This window comes from Aspergillus welwitschiae (assembly GCF_003344945.1).
Source record: "Aspergillus welwitschiae strain CBS 139.54b unplaced genomic scaffold BDQ94scaffold_88, whole genome shotgun sequence".
NCBI lineage: Eukaryota > Fungi > Ascomycota > Eurotiomycetes > Eurotiales > Aspergillaceae > Aspergillus > Aspergillus welwitschiae.
The window spans coordinates 1-22,083 of record NW_020798782.1 but is presented as its reverse complement, the minus strand read 5'-3'; the positions used below and the strand labels follow the sequence as shown (position 1 = coordinate 22,083).

Below are 22,083 nucleotides of genomic sequence, written 5' to 3'. Positions count from 1 at the left end.
GCGAGGATCGGCAAAGTGGAGATGCGACTAGGGTCATCTCTCCAATCTTCCCCAGATTGTGGGGAATTCGCGGGGTAGTTATAACCCATAGTTCCTAATTTGTGCTGAAGGATGTACTGCTTGACATGGCTAGTGGGATACCAGGCCTGCAGCTGCACGCAGACTGTTGCCCATGGTGTTTGTCTTCCATGGATGTGTCGCCAGGTGAGGCTCGCTAAAGGCCAGAATCTGCGGCGAGCTTGTCCGGTAGCCGACACTAGGAAAGGCATTCCTCGCTCGTCTCGCCTACCCTGAGTAGTCGTGGTGTCAGGTGCCGATCGGTCTTTCCAGATATTTTCTTTTTCTTTTTTTTCTTTTTTCTTTTTGTAAGTATTAAAACAATCCAAGCTGCGTCACGCGGTCCAGGGGTCTTGGACTTACGTTCTCCTAGGACTTCCAAAATGGACACAGTGTCTTCAACCGCAACCTATGTGTACGTCGGCAGTTTCGTGATGCCTCAACCAGGAAAGCATGAGGGCCTACATGTTTTTCGAGTTGACAATGGCACGGGAGCACTTACACCCGTGGCATCATACGTCCCCGGGCTGAACGTTGGCAATTTCGCCATTGATTACAAACGTCGCATGCTGTACGTCACGGACGAAGTACCGAATGGTGGCCAGATTTATGCCTTCTTAATGGACCCATTAACAGGCGGCTTGACTGAGCGAGGTCACTGGCCCAGCTATGGCACCCAACCATCGGGAATCGCGCTCGTCGATACCAAAGATATGGTAATTGTTTCCCATTTCACGAGTCGGACCAGCATCACCACCATCGCCGGTGATGCCCAGTCAGGGTATCACATCGAGCGCCGTTACGACGATGCCACAACAGTCCTATTCACTCTCGATGCTACCGGTTGCTCGGATCAGCCATCCCATGTCCACGTCCATGCAACCTCGGGTCATCAGAGCAAGCCCTCATGCCTGCACTCTGTCTCACTATCACCCGATGGATCCTTTCTCATCGAGTGTGACATGGAGAAAGACCAGCTCGTTACGATGACAATTGATTATGGCTCACATTCACTACACCTGCAGGGTATTCGCGACGTCCCGCAAGGCAGTGGCCCACGGTACTCAGCCTTCCACCCCACGCTGCCCGTCTTCTACGTCAATTTTGAGTATCGACCAGTAATTGAGGCATTCCTCTACAGGGTGGGCGGTGACTATGAATCTTTAGGAACAGTGGACGTTCTTCCAGAGAACCTGAACGGGGGTTCCGGTGTCTTGCTGTCGGATCTCCGTGTCCATCCTACCGGAAAATATGTCTACACACTCGTTCGCGGCCATAACGTTGTCAGTGCTTTTGCCGTAGACGAGGTGTCCGGTCGCCTACGCCGCATCCAGACTGCCACTATCAACGGGATCTCGCCCAAGGGGTGCACATTTAGTCCCGACGGCCGCTTTTTCTACATCGCGGTTTCTGTGAGCAACGAAGTGCAGGTCTGGGCAGTCGATGCTAACGGGATACTTGTGCCGACCGAAGAGACGGCAGCCGTTCCTCGCCCTAGCGCCATTACGATGGTAGAGATGACACCACCGTGAGGAGAATGAATGGGCTTTGGGACCCTACTAAAGATGGTCATACCCCTTTTTTGACGTATACTCCCCCCTTGCCGATAGGTCCTGCCCGCGGTCGTTATCATGACATATAGGGAGGAGACAAACATGCTGAGTGGATGTAGAAAGTGTATTTATTGCAGGATATTGGAGTACGATAAGTTTTGCATTAAGAAATGGAGTGAAGTGAGGGTATTCAGATCGGGTAATCTCAAGTCCAAGTCTTGTAAGCTTAATGGTGCCAGAGACAGCTATAGTAGTTTTTAGTGCGATTTAGCTGCCCAAGCAGATACAGTAATGCAAAAAGGGAGACTCGCGAATAGAATCCATAAACTACTGGCAGGCCATACCACAGAGAAAGATAAGAGCAATAAGAAAGATAAGAGGCCCACCGAGCCTCCAGATAAATACCCCGCAGCTGTCTCGGGACTCCCATTTCGTGATTCAGTAACCTCGAACCTGCACTCTCTGGCAGCCTATCGAAATGTCTATATCCTTATCTTGCTGGCAATCAGGCAAACAAGCTGGCATCGTCTCCCTCGGCACCCACTGTGTCTACCTTGCTGCCGATGGGCCCCAACGATTGATCATTAGGGGCCGCCTGCAGCCCGCTGTGATCATTGAAACTCGGCTCTGCAGTGGCCTCAGCGAATGGGTCGCTGTCAGCCGGCTGATCGCTCAGCGGGCCCGCGTCTACAGCTATGACCGAGCCGAGGATGGACGCAGCGAGCCCTCCCCAAACAAACAATACAGTGCCAAGAATCGCAACTTAGAATTGGCGACTATGCTGGAGGCTGCTGAAATTGAACCGCCATACGTTCTGGTCAGCCATTCTTATGGAGGGGTGCTCGTCAGGGGGTTGTTGGCATGGTTTTAGTGGACTCCGCCCGAAGTAGAACGCCACTGCTCCCCGGTACTGAGGAGGCGAGACAGAGGTTGGCTGTACGTTTGAAGGACATGATGCAAGCTGATGAAGGATTGTCTATGCAGAGCCGATTCATCTATGTGGAAGGCAAGGCCCAAACGCACAATCTACAGTATGTGACACCAGAGGTGATTCGGGCCGAGGTCTGCTGGGTGCTCGGGTTAGAGGGATGAAGAGGTTAACCTTACTGTCATTCGACGTCAAGCAGCAATTTAAGATTAATTACTATGAAATATGCTGTAAAAAGCGCAAATTTGCAGGCTAACATTCTACCAGGCTGCGACGGCAGAAAACATCTTCTCTGCATTTCATCCCACGTGCGCTGGATAACATCGACAAGCGAACCGAATGCGTGCCTCGATAAGCTCGAATGGCATACTTACTAATCGCAAGTTACCCGAGCAAGAATGGCTACTTAGTCATCGAAAGCTGCGGCAGACCATGTCTCACTCCAAGATTGGAGGCGCTGGCTCAAGACAAAAGCCAATTGAGATAGAGCTTTGAGCTTGCTCATTCAGAATAAGCTGTTGTTTCTACTTGCCTTAGGTTATCTAAGTGGGGAGGGGCTCCTGCACACAGATTTGACTGTTGATCGCTACACAGCCCACTGGCCGCTGACAGAGTTCCGCATCGATAGGGGTTAATTGATTCCACGTGCGAGCTCCATCAAGTATTAATATCAGGGATTTGGCCAACATAATCCCCGACCGAATTCGACTTACTTAAAATCCCGATCCTGCAGGCAGGGTTAAAGTTATTGTGTAAGAAGCTTAGCGAACGTTAAGTATATTCCAGACGCATGTCGGAAAAGACGATATGAAGTTACGTGGTGAAATGCAAAGTTTTTCGACCACAAGACTCAGAATCACGCGGCAAGGTAGACTAAAGGCTGCCAGACGAAAACATGAGGTAATAAAAACAATCAAACCAACAAATAAGCAGTAATTTCAAAAGCATAGTTTCCACTTTGGAAGACCCCACTGTCCAGAGGCGGGGCATTTTAGAAAACCGTGGCTACCCTCTGACAGGCTGTAGCCCAGCGGTCAAAGCACTGACAGGAAATAGAGACGTACGGATCACGGAGTTAGAGGAAAATAAAAGTGCTGTTCTTGTATTGTGAATCCTTCCCCCTTGCCTTAATCTTCTTTTCCTCTTCCGTCTGAACCAATGATGCTTGTACCCAAAGGTTCGTGCACCACATGGCAGTCCGGGACTAGCATGTGCGGTGTCAGGGGTTCTGACCGATTACGGAGGGCTGATCGAAACTATTGCTCGGTAATCTTTTTTCTTTTTTCTTTCTTTTTTTCTTTCTTTTCCTTTTTTGATTCCTTTCTATAGTTCCAAGCCTCGCGCTTGGAGATGAATCAATCGAGGAAATAGAGAAAGGCCCAGTCTATGTTTAGGGGTTCAGAAGACATTGGTAAATACACTAAATGCCGTGTACAAAGTCTAATTTTGATGATCCACCCCTTGTCCTCTATAGGAGACGTGACAGGCGAGCTCTTGGCGACAGGAAAAGAAAATGGCGAAAATTGGAAGTCCGGCGAGCAAAGAAGGAAAATAGTGGGGAAACGAAGATAAATAGCCGAACTGGTAATAGTGGTCGTTGGTCGGTATCTCCCGCCTCCTAAACGAGGCGCTGGCGGAAATGGCTACAAGCCACCACGGCACCCACCCGCCTGGCAAGCAGGGAGACAGCCGCCCACGGAGCGGATCTTGCCTGCCTGAATAAAAACTGGTGAGGCTATAGGATGTTATGAATAGTCCCCCAATCACCTACAAATTAGAGTTGTTCAATGGGAGCAATAATCCAGGCAATTATGAGCAATCTGCCTAAATACCTTTCAGCGGTATATGCCTGGATTAGACCAGAGAGGTGGGGACAAGACGAAAAATAGAGTGGCGGTTGAAGGTGTGGACAGTGGAGGCCAACAAGAGAAATGTCAAACACAAAAAAAGGTCAGTTTTGACGTGAATTAAATTGAGACTAATGTTAAACTTAACCATTTCGTATGTTATGAGCTTATTCAGTACTTTATACAGTTATCCATTCCTTCTTATACCCTCTATGAATATGAATTAAATTGCTTCCCGCTCGGGAACCAAAATTATCTCGAACGATCGTCTATGCCGAGATCCAGCAACACCATCGTTTTTAGCAACCAACACGAGACTCTCTGTAAATGGGACCCACTTCAGAACCCCTGGACCGGCAGTCGCACTACACCTAAAAACACCACCCACGCAAGACTGCCGATCTAGTGTTTCGGGAAATCGGACAAGATCCCCGTCGGGTTGTACTCGCGAATCATGGAGCTTGGAACCTTCTCAGAGTGAGCTACTGTAGCAGCCCAATACCGGTCCGTACCCCGAATACCTAATAATGCCCCAAACCTAAACCCCTAGAAAGGGCCTCTCCCGGGTTGAATGGGATACTAGATAAGGATCTACTTGTTTAGCCAACTTTAGCTCTTGAAGAACGGGCCATAAGGCTGTTTGGGGTAAGTGCAGTGAGGATCATTGCTCTTGTCCTGTGGATCACGGCATTAAAGCTCTCCAACTGCGTCCCGTGGTCTAGACTCCATATAAGATGGCAGTTCCCTCCACTCCGCTATCGTGGTGACTCTTCCCTAACCTCCTCTTGGACCCTGCGATCTCTGTACTTGGAGGGGCCTCTTGGCCATTATGCGCCTGCAACAGATACTGATTGGGATCTCAGTGTCTCTGGCCGCTGGGGCCTCAGCGGCGAATTCCACTCTACCTCAATGCGCGGTATGCTCGGATGCCATCGGACCGTCATACCCTCGCTGACCCTTACAATAGGTAACTTGTCAGACGCAAGTTCTAGCGGCCAACTCAACCTCATGCGCAACCACCGATACAACATGCCTGTGTAACGATGATGGATTTCAGGATGACATGACGACGTGCGTTACTGCAAAGTGTACAGGCAGAGAACAGCTCCGTATGTCTCATCGCAAGCTTCGATCTGCTGCCATCTAACAACTTGCAGTCACCAAACGATTAAATAGCCGACAATGCGGAATTCCCGTTCATAAAGGACGCCCCGCCGTGGAGGCCGCTACCATTGTTCCGCTAGCCATTTCGACGATTCTCTTCTTTAACCGAGTCCTTGCGAAAATCATGGGTCTTGGGGGTGGTTGGGGCGCAGATGATGTTACAATTGCTATAGCGTGGGTATGTATAACGTTATACATGCCCCAAATACTTACTAACACTGAACATAGGCCCTTGCAGTGGGCATCTTTGCCGTCAATGTCAAGAGTAAGTTTGGTTGTATAAAGACTGGGAGACCGTCTAACCATCCTTCAGTGATTGAATTGGGTTTTGGCGAAAACATGTGGGATATTGACCCAATGGACAACATCACATTGATATTCAAAGTGCGTGTGCAGTCGTCAATGACACGGTTACATTCTAATTGTTTTCCAGTGCTTTCAGGGGTTCGTTGTGATGTATAAAACACAGGTTTCCCTTGCCAAAATTTCAGTGTGTCTGTTCTTGTTGAGGATCTTTCAGTCAACTTTATTCCGCTATACCACATATGCAGTCATCGGTTTAAATGCTGCTATTGGAATTACGTGGGTCCTTACCGATTCCTTTCGATGTATTCCCGTCCACTTGGCCTGGACGCAGTGGGAAGGGCTCGAAACCGGGAGATGCGTCGACTTCATTGCTGTCACTTTCGCCAATGCTTTCGTCAACATCGCTGTCGATATTATCATGGTGCTCATGCCGGTTTACGAAGTGACCAAGCTCAACTTGTCTGCTCGCAAAAAGGTTGGAGTCAGTGTCATGTTCGCCATGGGTCTAGTGTACATATCGTCTTCTCTGCTGTCGCCACCTCCGCTAACCCTTCCCAGATTGACTGCAGTTGCAATCATTCGTGTGGTTGTTTTCTGGTACAACCGTTGGAACACCAACCTCACTGGTTCGTCTGGCTCCCCGCCCCTGACGAATACCTACTAACCCAGAATCACAGAACAACTACAACCCATCGTTCATTGGTCGGTCCTGGAGACCCAAATCGCGGTCATGTGCGCCTGTCTGCCCACGTTTCGTGCCATGCTCGTGCATCTCTTCCCGAAAGTCCTGGGGAATACCAGCGACCATTCGTCCTATGGCAAACGGAACACGCCTAGCGGAGGGGCTGTGTTCGGGTCCCAGCAACCGTTGAGCAAGAGCCATATTAATAAAACAGTCTCGTACTCCGTCGACTATGGGGGTAAAAAGAAACCTCAAAGAAGCAGTTTCGTGCAACTAGTGGAAATGGACCCACAGGCTCATCCATAAGCGAGTTGGTTCTAGCCGAAATTATTGCCGTGTCTGTGGTTTCTTTTCGCTCCACCTTTCTTCTTACCACCTCCCTTCTTCTTTCTTTTGTTTGGGTCTGCATTGCATTGAATATAAATAATCCAATATAGATTCTTATGACAACAGAGGAGAAATCCTCCATGATGAATAATTTATGCCATCAGGATAGATACTAAAACTATTCCATCAGTCAGGAACAAGAATGAAGAAAGCCAAAAGTAGACAAAGGAAAAAGAAAAGGGGGAGACTTCCAAAATGCCAGTTTACTTGCACACACGACGTCCAGATATAGATGTCACCAGTTTCACTCCTTGATTATTTTCGTGTGATAGGATCTACTTGTCAGAAAAGAAGGCCTGCGGACCATGTGAGGGATTGGGCCGGAAGTACTACTTATCCAACAGAAGTGACAAAGGTAGCCCCTATCTGAAATCAGTACGTCTACGACTACTATGCTATATGAAACAAAGTATCATAGAATATGTCTATATCTGTTTACAGACGTTTTAAAAGGGCCGAGACAGAAATAACTATTCAATACACTATCATTAAATTAAAATGAGCAGAGGATTATCCTGGGCTATCGGGTATTGGGAACAAGCATCAATAAGGTTGTGGAAAATGCGCTATGTCTTTTCCCCTCGGTGGCTGCAATCTTTTTGTTCGCAATACCGTTTGGGAATAGAGTCCTGACAGTGAGCAACGCGGATATCGGCAGTAATTCAGGGGCTTAGACGATACAGCGCTCGAAGCCTATCGACTCAGGTTTACTTATGCGTTGAGAGTTACAATCTTCTTTTGGTTTGGCCCAATTTTCATGTATCAAATCAAAACCAATCCGTATGACAAGTATGAAAGACCTAATGAATCAGACCAAGTACGAAGTGATTCGGTGCTCTCTTTAGCCTTAGTTTCTGATTAGTCTTCTTCTGTAGGAGGCTATGTAGACATAACTCTGAAAAGTCCATTTGTCAAGCTTCAAACCAGTAACAACAGTGTTTGCTTGGCCGATAGATTGCCTCGTCTCAAACTATATACCTCGTATATACACCTTCTGGTATAATTAGTAGGAATGGAAATCGGTGGTACCAAACAGCATGCCAACTATGTCTATCTTCAACTCGGGATACATGAGAATATGAGCAAATCATGCTGAACCCAGAATATTCCACTGGTAAGTCGTGGTCACTCGGTCTGTGCTTTAATTGCCAACCTGGTGGTGCGGTTGATCCTCACTAGCATCGATGTGGCGATCGGCGTGGCTTCCAGGCTCTGTCAGGACCGATCTATTAGTCCCAAAGCTCTCAAAGGTGCGCGAATCTGGTAGGAATAGGTATTGATCATCGATATTATCAAGGCTTGGGGCAAGAACCAATGTTACCTTGCAAGGTAAGTCTGCTTACCTCCGACAGGTTTGTACCGAAGAGTCTGACCGTTGCTGTACTGCGACATAATCTTGGTATCAGTATGACTTTTCAGTGTTCAAACTTGCACCAGATACACACATTTATCTTCAGCTGGTATGCAGGCAGGAGGAAGATGATGTGCACAAGAGTTCATGGTCCGGTTACAAGGCGACCTACTATGGATGAATAGAAACTGTCAGGGATATTATTGCTGGAAACGATGTTCGGCTCGGCTCGCTGCTCTCTAGCTATTTTCAACTAGCCTAGATATCCTTAGAGACTAATTACTAATTATAGGCAATATAGTCAACACCCACACTGCACTGTAAATATGATAAGGTTACTGCTTCTAGTTTTATGGGGACGAGACATATTTCCCGCAACAATGCTGACTCAAGAGATACCCACAACTAGTTAGGTAGACGCCCAGTTTCATCGATCCGAGGTTTATGAAAGATCAAGGAACCGCACATGTCGAGAAACGTCGGTTGCCACAAGTACGTAGAAATGACAGGACGCCGCATGCGGTCGGGGAGACCGTACGCAAGCCGCACCCGTCATACCTAGCTCATGTCTAATTCTAGGCTTAAGGTCCTCCGCCAAGCTCCTTGCCGGTTGTTTCTAATAGCTTTAAAAGACAAAATATCGTATTCGCGAATTGCTACAATTGGACGTCACCGCAATGACGGGTGTGTTACTTCACCAGCTGACAGTAAGTAGTCCGATGTCATTATCGCCGGCCACCACGTGCTTAATATATAGTACCCCAATTCCAGCCCGGACGTGCCAAAGCATCTCAGCAACACTGATTGAATTGAAAATGTCTCGTTCACTTTGCATTACCTCGGCGGACGGCCACACCGGCTTTCTAATCGCCGAACTGTGTCTAACAGACCCTAACTTCGCCAATAAGCTCGGCTCTGTTACATGCCTGTCCCTCCATCCTAATGCCGATTCTTGCAAAGAGCTCACCAAGCTTGGTGCGAAGATTGTTTCGCACAAGCCTGGCCGGCTTAGGGATACTGTTTCTACTCTAAAGAGTATAGGAGCAGATACGATGTGCTTAATTCCACCGGCACATCAAGATAAATTTAATATCACGGTTGAGTTAATTGAAGCAGCTAAGAAAGCTAATATTCCGAATGTTTGCTTTCTTAGCTCGGCTGGCTGCGATCTAGCAGAGCGAGATAGGCAACCCCGTCTACGTGAGTTTATAGACTTGGAAGCTATGTTCATGTCCTCAAAGGGGGACCCGTCGACCTCGACAGGTCATTCTCCCGTTATTGTGCGGTAAGTCTTCTTTCACGATCATTTAATACCCATTCTTCACGTGGGGGTGCAATTGGAATCATCTAATCTTGCTAGGCCCGGCTTTTACGCGGAGAACCTCCTCCTCTACTCCAAGCAGGCGCAGGAAGAGGGCTTACTTCCCCTTCCCATCGGCACTAACCACAAGTTTGCGCCGATCGCTCTTGGTGTAAGCTACCTCTCCAGCCGTGTATAAAACTGACACTGAATTTTATACAGGATGTTGCACAAGTTGTCGCTCATGTTCTAACAGGTGAAGGAAAACATGGATTTAGCGATAAACACAGAGGGCAGCTTATAGTTCTGACTGGTGAGTCAGAACCCTACAAAATAAAAGGCTATATACTTATATTATATAGGACCGATGCTTGCTACCGGTGGTGAGCTTGCCACAGCTGCTAGTAAGTCAATAGGAGAGGACCTCCAATTCGAAGATATCTCTGAGTATGTGACCCTTTTCTCTGTGGGAGATACTATGCTGAGCGGTATAATATATAGGGCGGAAGCCAAAAAGGTCCTGCATGCTCAGGCTGAAAGTGACGAGTCCGAGATACAATATTTACTAGAGTATTACTCTCTAGTGCGTGAAGGTAAGACGAACTATATCTCTACCACTGCCTTTCACGACATTACTGGCGGACACCCCCAGGAGCCGCCAGATTTCTTCAAGGTGTATGGGCAGGATTTTCACCCAAAGCATAGTCATAAAAAGCGGAAACGGTGATCAGTCGGCCTGTATGCGGTTGGGGGGATTCATTTCTCACTAAAGATTTGTTTCTATTTTCTTTTCTTCTTTCTTTCCTAAATGTAGTTGGGATATCTGTGAATGTTATGATTGACCTTGTACGTACGTCGTCGCCACGACATCCGCTGAATTATAAAACCCATACGCTGCATGTAATTGGACAAAAGTTCTGTCTCAGACTTCTGTCTTAGTGTACTCCTCTTCCCAGACACCTATCTATACACAAAGTATGTCTCGTCGCACAACCGTTCCCAAACAGCCATTACAGCAAGTTTGACTAGACAGCTGCATCATCTATGGCTGCGGAGTGGGGCTGCTCGGTGTTGCTGCCTGAAGCCCCCTTCAATTCTCTTACTCAGTTCTCAGCTAATCCCCGTCAGAATGATAGTTGGAGACAACGCTAAGCAATATTTTTCACTGGCAGACCGAGCTCATATAGCCCAGGGCATACGCTGGAGCGCCTGCTGTCGCTGCCTGCGAGGCCCGATTCTGAGCCCTTCGGACTGAACGTGGCAATGCACTATGGCCAGGGAGTAGCTGCAGCTATCAGCAGAGCCCTCATGGGCGCAAACGGGATGCGTGGGCCTTTTTCAGATTTTATGTTCATATCAGTACGGCTGATCATCGACCCGAGCCTGGAGAATGCGACGGTCGTCGGTGCGCTTCTTTAGTGGGCTCACACAGTCATGTTCAGGCAAAGGTATGCCTAGTGCTGACACTGACGGATTGTAGGACGTGGCCAGTCAATAAGCAGATTATTGACATTCTTCATAAGGCGATATGCGGCTGGAAAGGCAGGTGGGATTGTTATAATCATCGCTCAGCTCAACGCCAATTACTATATGAACACAGCTTCCGACCTTGGAACAGGCCTAGATCTCTGAACAGATGATCTAGTGGCCGCGAGGAATTTCTGGAATTGAAGGGACTAATTAGCGGCCAGTCTGACATGGTTGCTAGCGTCCGACTTCCACTCCGTCGGTAGTTTAATACTTTATTGCTAAACCCCCGATATGATTACCTTGCCTTTGGCTATATGGCTAACCACGTTCTCGCCGGACTCCCGGATGAAAAGAAGTTAGCAGTGGTTTAGAGTTTCTTATTTAGGGCTATCTCGTACATCCAGGGGGGTCCGTAGTTATATTTTAGAGATGCAATGATGAGGCAGCCTTTGCCAAGATAGTTATTATACGAGGGAGGATCATAACAGTATTTACTGAACGGCATTTGCCAATGCTTGACTGCGACCTAAGTCTACCCAAGTCAAATTACCCGTGTGTTTCTGGTTCAAGCTAAATAGGCGCTGTTTATCCAGTGCGATCCGCTTGGCCAGAGCTGACCCTTGGTGACCGCTGCGGTGGCAACTGTTTTATAGAGATGATCTACTGTCGAGGATACTGCTTCTGAGTTTTCATACTCTTCGAAGATTCTGCGATATTGGTAAGTTATAAGCTGGAAACTAGGGTGGAGGTAAGGGCTTATGGTGTAGCGTTGCTCGCAATCGTGGTCCATCCCTCGGCGTTGATAATACCAGAAAGATCTCTGTACTGGTACATCACTCGGGTCTTAATATCCCAAGGTTGACCGAGATAGACGTTCCCAGTGAGGTTGTATCCCATTACTGCTGTATCTCTGCAAACAATATTAGACTCCACCCCCGGTCTGCTTCATCGTCCTGTCTTCGAAACTGATAGACGTACCGTAGAGTTATTGAAAATATACCAGCTTGTGTCTGTGTCAGTTGCTCTGTTATTTGCGGTGATAGCTCCGCCGCCGTTAGATATGATCCGGCATTGCTCGAACCAGGCTGCAGCCTTGCCAAATATGTAGTCCACCGTCCTTGACTAATTGAAAAGTTAGAATCCTGTTAATGAGTAAGAATCGTAGGGTTACGAGTATCTCATCTTTGAAGTAGCAGTGAGAGTAGTACTAATCTCCCGTCTTGGCGTATATACTATTCGTACATTTCCGTGGATTAATAATCATGTATCATCTGTGTGAGAGGCGTGCCTAACCAGGCTGGACTCACATATTCTGATAACCATAAAACCCACAGCCATAATAAGACTGTCTGTCTCCGTCCACCGTCAAGGCTACAGCCTACGCAATTCTTTTTTAGATATAGTGCTTCTAGTATAGGAAATACCTGAATAGTTAAGTATCACAGGTGTATATGTACCTGGGCACCCTCACCAATAGTATTCTTGATATCGATGTTATACATGCTGGGGTTTCCACTGCGGACATTCACCACACTGCTGAGGTCCAGAGTGCCGGCGACCGGGGAGGTTATGTTAAAGGCGATGGTCACTGTGTTATATTTATATATCATGACACTGGGGAAGATGGAAGATGGTTAGTTGTTCCTCTCGCTGTGGACGAAAAGGGGAAGTGCACACATGATCATGGAAAAGGGGAGGAGAGCATTACTCTTCAGTATATTTATATAAGATCAGCGGGCCTTCAAATTCGACGGTAATATTCTTATAATACATTCCACTGTAGATGAAGATACAAGCACTGGCGGTATCAGATAATGAAAATACGGCCGACCCAATACTGGAATATTATCTGTCTGTTGTGGTGTCTGTAGGATGATGGTCAGCAACTTTGCTGATTAGATTTAAAGTAAGTGTTCACCTTGTTCGACGACAAGGCACCCAGTAGGAGGGCTTGTTCGGGAGGTATCGGCTCGCTTAATATATAAGTATATAAGACAGATAATCCCGCACAGTACGAAGGTCAGAAACAGTTTCTGAGGAAAACACTCATGATGCCAAATCCGTGCAGCTGCAGCTTCCGGCTACTGATGAGGCTGTTGATAGATATAGCCTCGATATTCCATAATCAATTTATAGAGAATATAGCAGGAATTTTAGTAGACCGTCCATGGTCTTTCTGAGCAACGAAGCTCATGCAAGCCCCCCTTTCATTTAAGCCAGTGTTATAAATAGATGAAGGCTTCCAGCCTCGTCCACATCAATTAATAGTGCGTAATCTAGGCATATTTTATTTACGAGCTCGTCAACAGTACAACCCTGATAAAATTAAGGAATAGCAAGTAGCATTCGAGACAAGTCATCAACAAATGGACCCAGTCCGTTAATATTTGCCAGAGTATCGGCAGTTCTGTAGATTCTGTCGGTATGATCCTAATTGCAAAAAGTACGATATCCGGGGGAGTATCAAAAAATAATTTTAAAAATACTAACAATAGTCTTTGGTCAACGCGGTAGATTTGGATAATCTCGAATTATCCTATGGTTTTTTCCGGTTTCAGAGACTAGTACTCACTTCTGTAGCAATATTTAATGGTTCCCACTAGATTGCATGTAAACACACATTTAAACAAGATCGGCAGGAGATTACCACACGAAGAAGCCTTTTATACTATGTTTGAATCTTGCCTGTATAATAAACTCCCACCAGACGCCAACGCTAACGACAACTGTCTTGTCAGGTTTGGCTCACTAACCTCATTAATATACAATCCACAACCATCTGTATGCCAATAAGCCAATCAGCTTTTGATTCAGCTCGGAGCACGTTTCCTCAGTAATGATTCGTGTTCGAAGCTTTCGCCCTCGTTACGAGCCATACAAGTCAAGAGTGAGTCAATCCCGCACCTTGTACTTATCTTCGATCACTAAGAATTCAATGTACTGAGTCAGGTCGTGTTGGTATATAGTACAGGGTCATATTATAGACCAGTACTGAACCTTAACCCGCCCTCATCACGAAAGGATTCACGGCATGACTAATTAGGATTTATTACTGCTAGTGGCGGTACCGCAAACACATCCACTTTTCAACCACCCGCCTTTTACCATCCTCACATGCCCTGTCGGCGCTGCTCAAGCCCAGAGGCAGATCCTACTCCCACATGACTCGGCAGCATACCATTTCTCTTCAAAGTTAGTGTTCTACAGTTTATCCGCAGGCGAGACTTCTAATCTGTTTATAATTTTAACTTTACTTGCAGCGGGCAATTATAAATTAAGATCACCAATCAAACATATTCAGGCTTCCGGTTTCTTGGTTTACGCGTAGTCGGTGAAATCGGATTAAGCTCTAAAAAGAGGGATGGTAATTTACTGCAGCTACAGATTATTTACAAGGATGCAAGTCCACTTTTCTCCTCCATCTACCAATACTGTTACATTGCAATGAATATAAAGAATAGACATCGATGAATAGAAATACCAGCGGGTCATTTTAGGATCACAAGAAAGTGGTTAGTAAAAGTGGTATCATAAGGAAAAGGAAAAGGAATTCCTCCCATGCAGACACTCTAGCACTTAATATGCGCTGTAATACTGCTGTGTATATCTATCCTTAGAGTTGACACAATTAGAAAATAAAAAGCCGCAATATCATGAACAGGAATAGGTGTCAATGCGTAGGCCGTTTTGCTATAAACTGCTAAAAGACTGCCATTAAAAGATAAATATTATGAACATCAACTATAAAGCCATTAATCATCTGGCAAAGTTGCCATTTGGCTAACGGAGCTATAATTATTGACTCTTTCAATCTATAAGCTTGGTAAAAAACCTTCGACTTCCATATTCCAGTCTTTCGGAAAATGGGGACCCTCCTTTCCATCCCACCCTCCTGCCATCATTGCAGTTGCAAGTAACAGGCTACATGCGTCGGGCATATATGGCATAGGCACACAGCTGCCACCTTCCGGGTACCCTGCGTCGTCCAATTGGTAATATAAATCCAGCAGATATGTAACAGCCTGGTCCATGTCACCCAAGCACAGGCTATTCATTGCCAACATGGAAAAATTCCATCCATACAAGTCCTCAAAATGCCAAAGCTCTCTAATAAGCTTTGAAATATGTCTATTCACAGTCATATTCACAGAGAGAGGAGTGCTGGCAGAGGGGGGTGGAAAGAGTCCATAAATACCAGCTATAGCAGGATGGTCTTGCACGGTAGTAGTTCCGTTTTCCCACATGTTGGGGATTCCTTCATAAACTGCATACACATCATCTACGACCGGGAGCGGTGCAAGGTTATCTCGAAGGGTCATTCAAATTCCAGGAACAGATAGTGACTGTCACTCTTTCCACCGAACGGCGATATCTAACCCAAAGCGCCAGTATGCTAATTCAAACGCCGGATTAATCATGACAATAAGATTCATGTTCTCAATGACATGGGATAAAGAGGGATCTAAATCATAGACTTCAGTTGAAGCGTTCCACCAGGCGTATAATACCATAAAGTCAGTGATAGCAGTTATAACCTTGTTCCACTCTTGCAAGGTACCTTCTTCAGGAAAAGCACGTTAAAAGTATTCGGCTAAATATATAACATGAGATTACTGCCAGATCAGAAGAGTGTTAATATCATCTGGAGCACTTCGTCTGCTTGTTCTGTCATTTTTCCCCAGCGTGCTTCTTTATATTCTTGTTGAGCAGACCGATCAACGCTAGACTGAAGAAAGCGATGATATGTGTTAGAGATAGTTCAAGAAAGAAGATCATACTGACCCCAGCGAGCAAAGTGCAAGCAATGCCACAAAGTTATCTCGAGCTGGTGAAGCCATAAGTTAGGTTCATAATGTATCAAGAATAAGGAGAAAGCAGAGTAAATAATCTGTAACCGTTATAAATAAGACTTATATGGAATTTACGATATCACTCGTTATTCACGAGTCCTAATAATAATGCCATTAGCGGTATGGTCCGGAAACACTGTAAGATTATCATTGCGTACCAGATTGTGTGACAGCATACCATAATGGCAAGCTTCAGCCTGCAGGAGCGCGATATCTAAAAGTACAAACTATACTTTGTAGGGGATTGTTTGATGCTTTATTCACAGCAACTAGATATTGGAAAAGAATAATGCAGCACTGGAGTTCCTGTGCGCTTGCATTTTTGGTTGCGGAGAGATCAATAAAAGCACCGGCTGTCCAGTAGGTTGACCACCAGTCTTTAGATTAGTAGAAAGCTCGCTATATGATGGAAACCCATCGGACAGCTCTTTTGCCGAGGTGGAATATGTATCAGGGAAAACCACCACTAGCTGTAGAAGATCAGAGCCAGAGTGGTTGAGAATAAATTTATTCAAACCAGCCAAGGGACCAGGGGTAGAAGCGTTTGTACTCCACCTAGCTGCAATTTGATTGACGTTACTATTAATGGTATAGTTGAATATGACGGTATTATGGGATAAGTAACTCTTGACAGTATTGTTCATTGTCACATTCCACACCCCAACATATGGTGCATCAAATTTGCTAAGATCAACGTAGAGAAAGTCTAAAAAGATTCCCAACTTCCCTGTCTTCAATAGAGTCGAGTTAATTTGGATTCCAAGAAAAGGGTCTTCAGGATGAGATATAAGCTGTACAGATACCGGAAACCTATCATACATGAATTCTGATAAGACTTCTTCGGTCCAGAGATCCAGATCTTGCAACTTATTAAGAAGAGCGTCTTCAGAAATATCGTCCCCATAAAAATAAAGACCGATGTTGGCGAGATTGAGTCTTTGCAGATTCATGACCGACTAATTAGAAATCTCTCCTTCTGCTAAATCTTATATATTATATTCCACATGTCGCCCATGCGTCCAGTATTCAAGACCAGTAAGTCTGAAGTCATATTCACAGTCAGTATTACATATGGTTGTTCATGCAAAATAGTAGTCTCACCAGCAGGGGAGGTCTGGTTGGCAGTTATTAGCTAGCTGAAATTATGCTAATCCCATGTGCTTTGGATAGCAAAAGAAGAAAATATCTGTAGCCCAGTAACATCAGCGCCAAAGACAAAATTACCATTGCCGACTTGCAGAGGCGTGGAAGAAGAGCTGGTATTCTGATAGAGACTAAATGACTGTGCAATACTGCGCCTTCTAGCCGAGCTGACTCTGGCCACAGTCTCAGTAGCGAAAAGAGATGTATAGAGCAGGCTCTTTGCCAAGTACATCATGAATACAGTATTATCTAAATTTATTAATCATCTGTACAGTTCATCATTTCCTGTTACTTATAGAATTAGTTTTACCCGTTTCAAACCCCTGCTTATTCAGAAGTCACTAAACTTTGCTAACTTTCCAATCCTTGAAACAATCCGATAATTACTTACTTAATTGCTTTACCAATGCGATTCAACATACCGGGCAATTTTACACCGAGGTGAAATCATAGTAATGATACATATTATCAGATAAAGCTGCCTTTCTTCACAGCTTCCTGCCAGTGTGTTTGTTAGTCGGCTTTTTATTGATAGAAATAATTGTAAATAGTCACTAGTTTCCTCCTTTCAGGATTTTACCACAGAGCGGTGTTCTTAGGCACATGACTGGATCACATGACGTAGTTCTGTTTGCTTTGTTTGTTTCGCTTCGTTCGCTTACCTTTGTTGTTTACACGCGCTCCCCCATACTTCCTTCTTTCCCTCCTCATGTTCGATATTCTAGTCTAGATGCACCAAATAAGACATATTTGATCGGCTCTCACAGGTCGTTCAGACGGGCCGAGGGGAAGGTTTGCCTTGTTGGCACAACGGTAAGACCGCGTCATGCCATTCCATTATCCTACTAACAACACCATCATTCTCGAAAATAGCCACAGCAGTAAGTTATGAGCAAACGTATTGGTAAGCCTGAGTTTACTATTATACTGTCCAAAGTCTTCAGGATCTGCGTGCTACTTGATGATGGCTGATTTCTATGATCAGTTCCATGCCCTGTCTAAATTGTACGGCATGAATTGGTCGTACGGTGTCTGGAGCGCTGGATGAAACATTGTCTCGTTCCTCATTTCTGAGTCCATAAATGCCGACTCCCCCGTTCCGTGCGGCACAACGGAAACATGAGTAGAACTGTGCTCAGCCTGGGAGACTAAACTTGGGACATCCGCAGAAGGGATAAGTTTCGTTGACAGCGCCGCAGAGAACCTAGGAACTCTGTCCTGTTCGGTGATCGAGCGGAGAAGGAGCCGACGATGAAGACTATCGCAGACTCTGAAAGCACGTTCAGCAGCGAGATCATCAGCCGCCAGAGCGGAAAGCCAGTGTAGTGCTTTTTTAATGCGTGATTCGATAAAAGCGGCCTGGTCGGCACCTGTTCGGATGCGATAGCCCAGCTCTATCAGCAGTATGGTTGCTGACTGCATGAGGTAGTGTAGGACACACCACCATGGAGACACCTGGGCCAACCAGATACCATCAGGCTTATCAGGCAGGAGATCCAGAATCTGGCAAGCTGAATCAATACATATATCTGTAGTTTCCTGAAGATCCTTGGAAGGCTCGGTGCCTTGTCTGTGCCTTCCCGACCGACAAAGGGAGGGCCGACATATTGTAATCCTCACACTATGAAATCTGACGGCAAGGCCCCACCTCCAACTGTCAAATTGGCCTGATCCTTGATGATCCTTGAAGCTAAAGGCTTCCGCTAAACCGGAAACCCATTCGTCTGTTTCGTGCACCAGGTCTATCATGGCCGCATAGATGGTAAGCCAAGGACGTCTCGCGAATCCTGGACTATACAAGGAATCAACTGCTTGACGCATGATTTTGGTCAGCTCGATAAAATAGAGAAAATACCGAGAAGTATTAGGGACAATATCTTGAAGTTTGGAGCCAGGCCTTCGGCCGCCAATTTTTTCGGTATTTGGAGGCCGGTTCGCAGGGGTGCATCCGAAGAATGTAAAGTCCCGCATATACTCAGCACGAAATTCCGAATCTCCTAAGAGTCTGGCAGCAGGATCTTGATGAAACTGCTCTTCTTCGAAAGGTATTGGCAAAGGTGTCGTACAGAACCTATCTGAAGTTCCAGTAGGCCGGCCAGTCATGACTGAAAGTGTGTTTTCCAGTGTATAGAGTGACCACCAAACACGGTATCGGATTTCTCTAGAAGTATTGGATATCTCTTTACTCTGATTCCGCAAGTTTATTCCCATAGCAATGGAAGACCTTATTGCGATACCAGACACTCTCCAGGACCTGCAATTTGGTGAGAACGTGGGGGCTTTTGAACGAACAGAGGGTAAACTGAGAAGGGAAGAGGAAAGGAAAGGCGAGCAAAGGGTAAGCAAAACTGCTCTCGCACCTATTAATATGGCCAAACACCATACACAGAAATGCAGTGAGACCTTCAATTTGTACCTGTTGAAGATTGGGATGTTCAGTTAATGGATTTTCTGCGGTAGCGAGTTGCTGAGCCCGGGAGAAATACTCCGTCGGGCTATCCATGGATTGCATCAAATGTTGAGGTACTAAATGCGCAAACTTGGCAGCGGCAGCAAAAACCAAATTCAAAATCGCGAGCCATTTCTTCGGCGGACGTAAACTTGGATTGGCGTAATATCTGCCCACTTGTTGCGTAAAGGACAGTTTGCTGATAATGGGAAACGAAAGATGCACAGTCTGAAAGTACAGGCAAAGCAGACGCTCCGCAACACCTTGAGGTGGCTGAATCTGAAGATCAATGTTTCCATACATGGCCAGCTCCTGATCATCCAGGAAGTAACTCACCCTACTCAAAACTTCTGAGTCATTAGTTGGAACTCCTTTCAGAGAGATTCCTTCCGAAGATATTGTGTATTTCTCGACCTCCTGGTTCAAATCCTGAATCCAGGACAGCTCAGAAGGACCGCCAATAAATCCAATGGGCTGTAAAGTTTTGCTACTATGAAGGTCCTCCTGTACACACTCTATTGCGTACACGGCACCATCCCCTATTGCTTGGGACTGCCCACGATCTGTAACGGTGCCCTTCATGTCAGATGTCTCGCTGTACTTGAGAATATGTTAATAGTGGCCAAAGCTTATAAACAGTCAATCAGAAGGTGGCATACATGGGCAAGAGTCCGAGCGATAAGGTCCCCGTCCTCGGGCGGGACTCGAAACTGTACCCGGCGCAGGAGTTTCTCGTACACCTGAACCTGACTTTCAAGATCTTGGTGTCTCCTGAAATTTGTCAGTCACTGTAATTTCTCAGCGCATCATGAATGCGAACGCACCTTTCCATGGTCTCTCTTTTCCCATCAATGTAGACGCACTCTATTCCACAAGCCGTGCATCGACTGCATGGCTGGCGACCGTCGCATTTGGCCTTGCGTTTTCTGCATTCCTTACATGCCTTCCTAGTGCGTGGCACATCGGCCACTTCACGAATCGATAATCTCGGGATGGCAATCTTAGAAGTAGAAGTACTCGGAGAAACGGACTCTGAGTCTGGATTCGAGGCCATATCAACAAAGATGAAGCTGCCTACGCCTCAGATGATGGTAATCGTAATGGGATCGTGCCTGCGCAAATGTACCACCACTGAGTGACATGGGTAAATGTTTTTCTTTTCTTTGGAAAATGCTTTCGAGGTGTTTGTGCGGCATTTGCCGTTTATCACAGATCACAGTACTCTGTTTGGACATTAGGATCCGCGCGTCAGTCGACATGTATGACGTCTTTTGAAAGCAAAAGGTGGTTTCGGCCCCGCGCACTTGCAGCTAAATATGATAGCCTGTATAACATTCGTCGAGGGCTACACTGGTGGGGTTTGACTAACCTGCTATGATTGGACGGCAGAAAGATCCGGCACTACGTTGCGGTGCGGTAAGAGCATGCATGCACTGTAACCGACGTTATTACAGGTCTGTCACATACAGTAAAACACGGATATAAGCAACACCCGATATAAGCAATCCTCCACAACAAGCAACGGGCCACGGTGTCCAAATTATAATACCATACAAAATTACTTCATTCTCTAATACTAGGAAGTTGCTACGTTTTTAATCTCTCTCCATATAAAATTGCTTATATAAGATAAACAGAATAACTAATTTAAATATTATTATTTAGAAATTATACTAAAGCAGACTACCAAATAAATATAATATTATATTTTTAACAGCTAAAAAACTACTTTATATACTTAATACTATCTGAAGCCTTATCTCACTAATCTCAATCTTATTAAATCGTTCAAAGCAATATATAACCAGCAGATAACTTTCTTCTCTATATCCTGAATTCTGTTTTCCTATTTCAATCATCTTAATACTATTCCCAACTACTAATTAAATAATAAAAGACATCAAATAAAATTATGGAAAGAGCTAGAAAAAGCAGTTCTTAACTGAATTAATCATATATAATCTTATATTATTATATTACAAAAAGTTATACGCGAGAAAGTAAGATAATACTAGCTGATTATCTATTTTAATAAGATAATATTATCATTTGATAACAGCTGGCTTCGAGACTTCTAATCTAAAAGAAATATTAACAATCTTAAATAATACAGAAAGAGCAGGGAAATAATATCTAGAAATAAAATAAAAAATCAGATAATCTTGATATATAAAGCTTTATATATTTATATATTTTATAATATCTTCAACTGTGATGAGACTGGCTTATTGTCAAACCCTAGGATCGCTTCCCTGTCCCAGTTAGCTTAGCCCCGTTGGTATACGTACCGCTGAACTACGTCAAGGTAGTATTGACTGATGACTATCTGAGAGACAACTAGGTCGTGGACAAGAGAAGAGAAGTAAGGCCGAATAGTGCCGCGCAGCTATCCGTAAGTAAGTGCGGACGAGCGTTCTGTAGCTAAGCTTCCAAACGTATGGTTACTTAAAGACAGTAGTATTGAGCACGAAGAACAGAACTAACTAAGTACATGAGAGAGTGTCCTTATATATCCTATCCTTCGTATACCATATCATATACCATCGGGTCTGCCGTATACCAGTATGGTAGTTGTAGACCATGATGGTATGCCGTA

General features: G+C 45.4%; 6 protein-coding genes across 6 annotated transcripts; 4 read left to right on the top strand and 2 right to left on the bottom strand.

The window, feature by feature from the left end:
* Window positions 1-440: 440 nt before the first annotated feature.
* Window positions 441-1,589, top strand: BDQ94DRAFT_176163 (lactonase family protein; the record flags this gene model as incomplete). The annotated part of the gene is made up of 1 exon (XM_026772630.1): window positions 441-1,589. One exon carries the CDS (start codon window positions 441-443, stop codon window positions 1,587-1,589), a length of 1,149 nt encoding a protein of 382 aa, XP_026619780.1.
* Window positions 1,590-2,088: 499 nt separating this feature from the next.
* On the top strand, window positions 2,089-2,893 carry BDQ94DRAFT_176162 (uncharacterized protein; the record flags this gene model as incomplete). Its single annotated transcript, XM_026772629.1, has 3 exons — window positions 2,089-2,427; window positions 2,538-2,641; window positions 2,806-2,893. 3 exons carry the CDS (start codon window positions 2,089-2,091, stop codon window positions 2,891-2,893), a joined length of 531 nt encoding a protein of 176 aa, XP_026619779.1.
* A 2,321-nt stretch (window positions 2,894-5,214) lies between these two features.
* BDQ94DRAFT_176161 (CFEM domain-containing protein) lies at window positions 5,215-6,843 on the top strand (the record flags this gene model as incomplete). The annotated part of the gene is made up of 8 exons (XM_026772628.1): window positions 5,215-5,301; window positions 5,353-5,494; window positions 5,543-5,727; window positions 5,778-5,814; window positions 5,863-5,933; window positions 5,983-6,365; window positions 6,414-6,481; window positions 6,533-6,843. The coding sequence occupies 8 exons, from the start codon at window positions 5,215-5,217 to the stop codon at window positions 6,841-6,843; spliced, it is 1,284 nt and encodes a 427-aa protein (XP_026619778.1).
* A 2,247-nt stretch (window positions 6,844-9,090) lies between these two features.
* Window positions 9,091-10,302, top strand: BDQ94DRAFT_164213 (SDR family oxidoreductase; the record flags this gene model as incomplete). Its single annotated transcript, XM_026769949.1, has 5 exons — window positions 9,091-9,560; window positions 9,636-9,747; window positions 9,798-9,888; window positions 9,938-10,022; window positions 10,077-10,302. 5 exons carry the CDS (start codon window positions 9,091-9,093, stop codon window positions 10,300-10,302), a joined length of 984 nt encoding a protein of 327 aa, XP_026619777.1.
* A 1,308-nt stretch (window positions 10,303-11,610) lies between these two features.
* Window positions 11,611-13,168, bottom strand: BDQ94DRAFT_164212 (pectin lyase fold/virulence factor; the record flags this gene model as incomplete). Its single annotated transcript, XM_026769948.1, has 8 exons — window positions 11,611-11,752; window positions 11,878-11,972; window positions 12,024-12,167; window positions 12,254-12,257; window positions 12,353-12,423; window positions 12,503-12,659; window positions 12,754-12,882; window positions 13,131-13,168. The coding sequence occupies 8 exons, from the start codon at window positions 13,166-13,168 to the stop codon at window positions 11,611-11,613; spliced, it is 780 nt and encodes a 259-aa protein (XP_026619776.1).
* A 4,690-nt stretch (window positions 13,169-17,858) lies between these two features.
* On the bottom strand, window positions 17,859-20,642 carry BDQ94DRAFT_186177 (transcription factor domain-containing protein). The gene is made up of 4 exons (XM_026775078.1): window positions 20,312-20,642; window positions 20,147-20,258; window positions 19,399-20,087; window positions 17,859-19,292 (listed from the first exon to the last, which is right to left on the bottom strand). The coding sequence occupies exons 1-4, from the start codon at window positions 20,539-20,541 to the stop codon at window positions 18,020-18,022; spliced, it is 2,304 nt and encodes a 767-aa protein (XP_026619775.1). The 5' UTR covers window positions 20,542-20,642; the 3' UTR covers window positions 17,859-18,019.
* Window positions 20,643-22,083: the final 1,441 nt, after the last annotated feature.

What these genes read in the sequence shown, in the direction of transcription:
- BDQ94DRAFT_186177 (XM_026775078.1), bottom strand. Translation starts at nt 20,541, where the DNA reads ATGGCCTCGAATCCAGACTCAGAGTCCGTTTCTCCGAGTACTTCTACT. An exon ending in TCGCTCGGACTCTTGCCCAT is followed by an intron (nt 20,088 to 20,146) that starts GTATGCCACCTT and finishes CATATTCTCAAG; the next exon opens with TACAGCGAGACATCTGACAT. An exon ending in GTGTTTGGCCATATTAATAG is followed by an intron (nt 19,293 to 19,398) that starts GTGCGAGAGCAG and finishes ACCAAATTGCAG; the next exon opens with GTCCTGGAGAGTGTCTGGTA.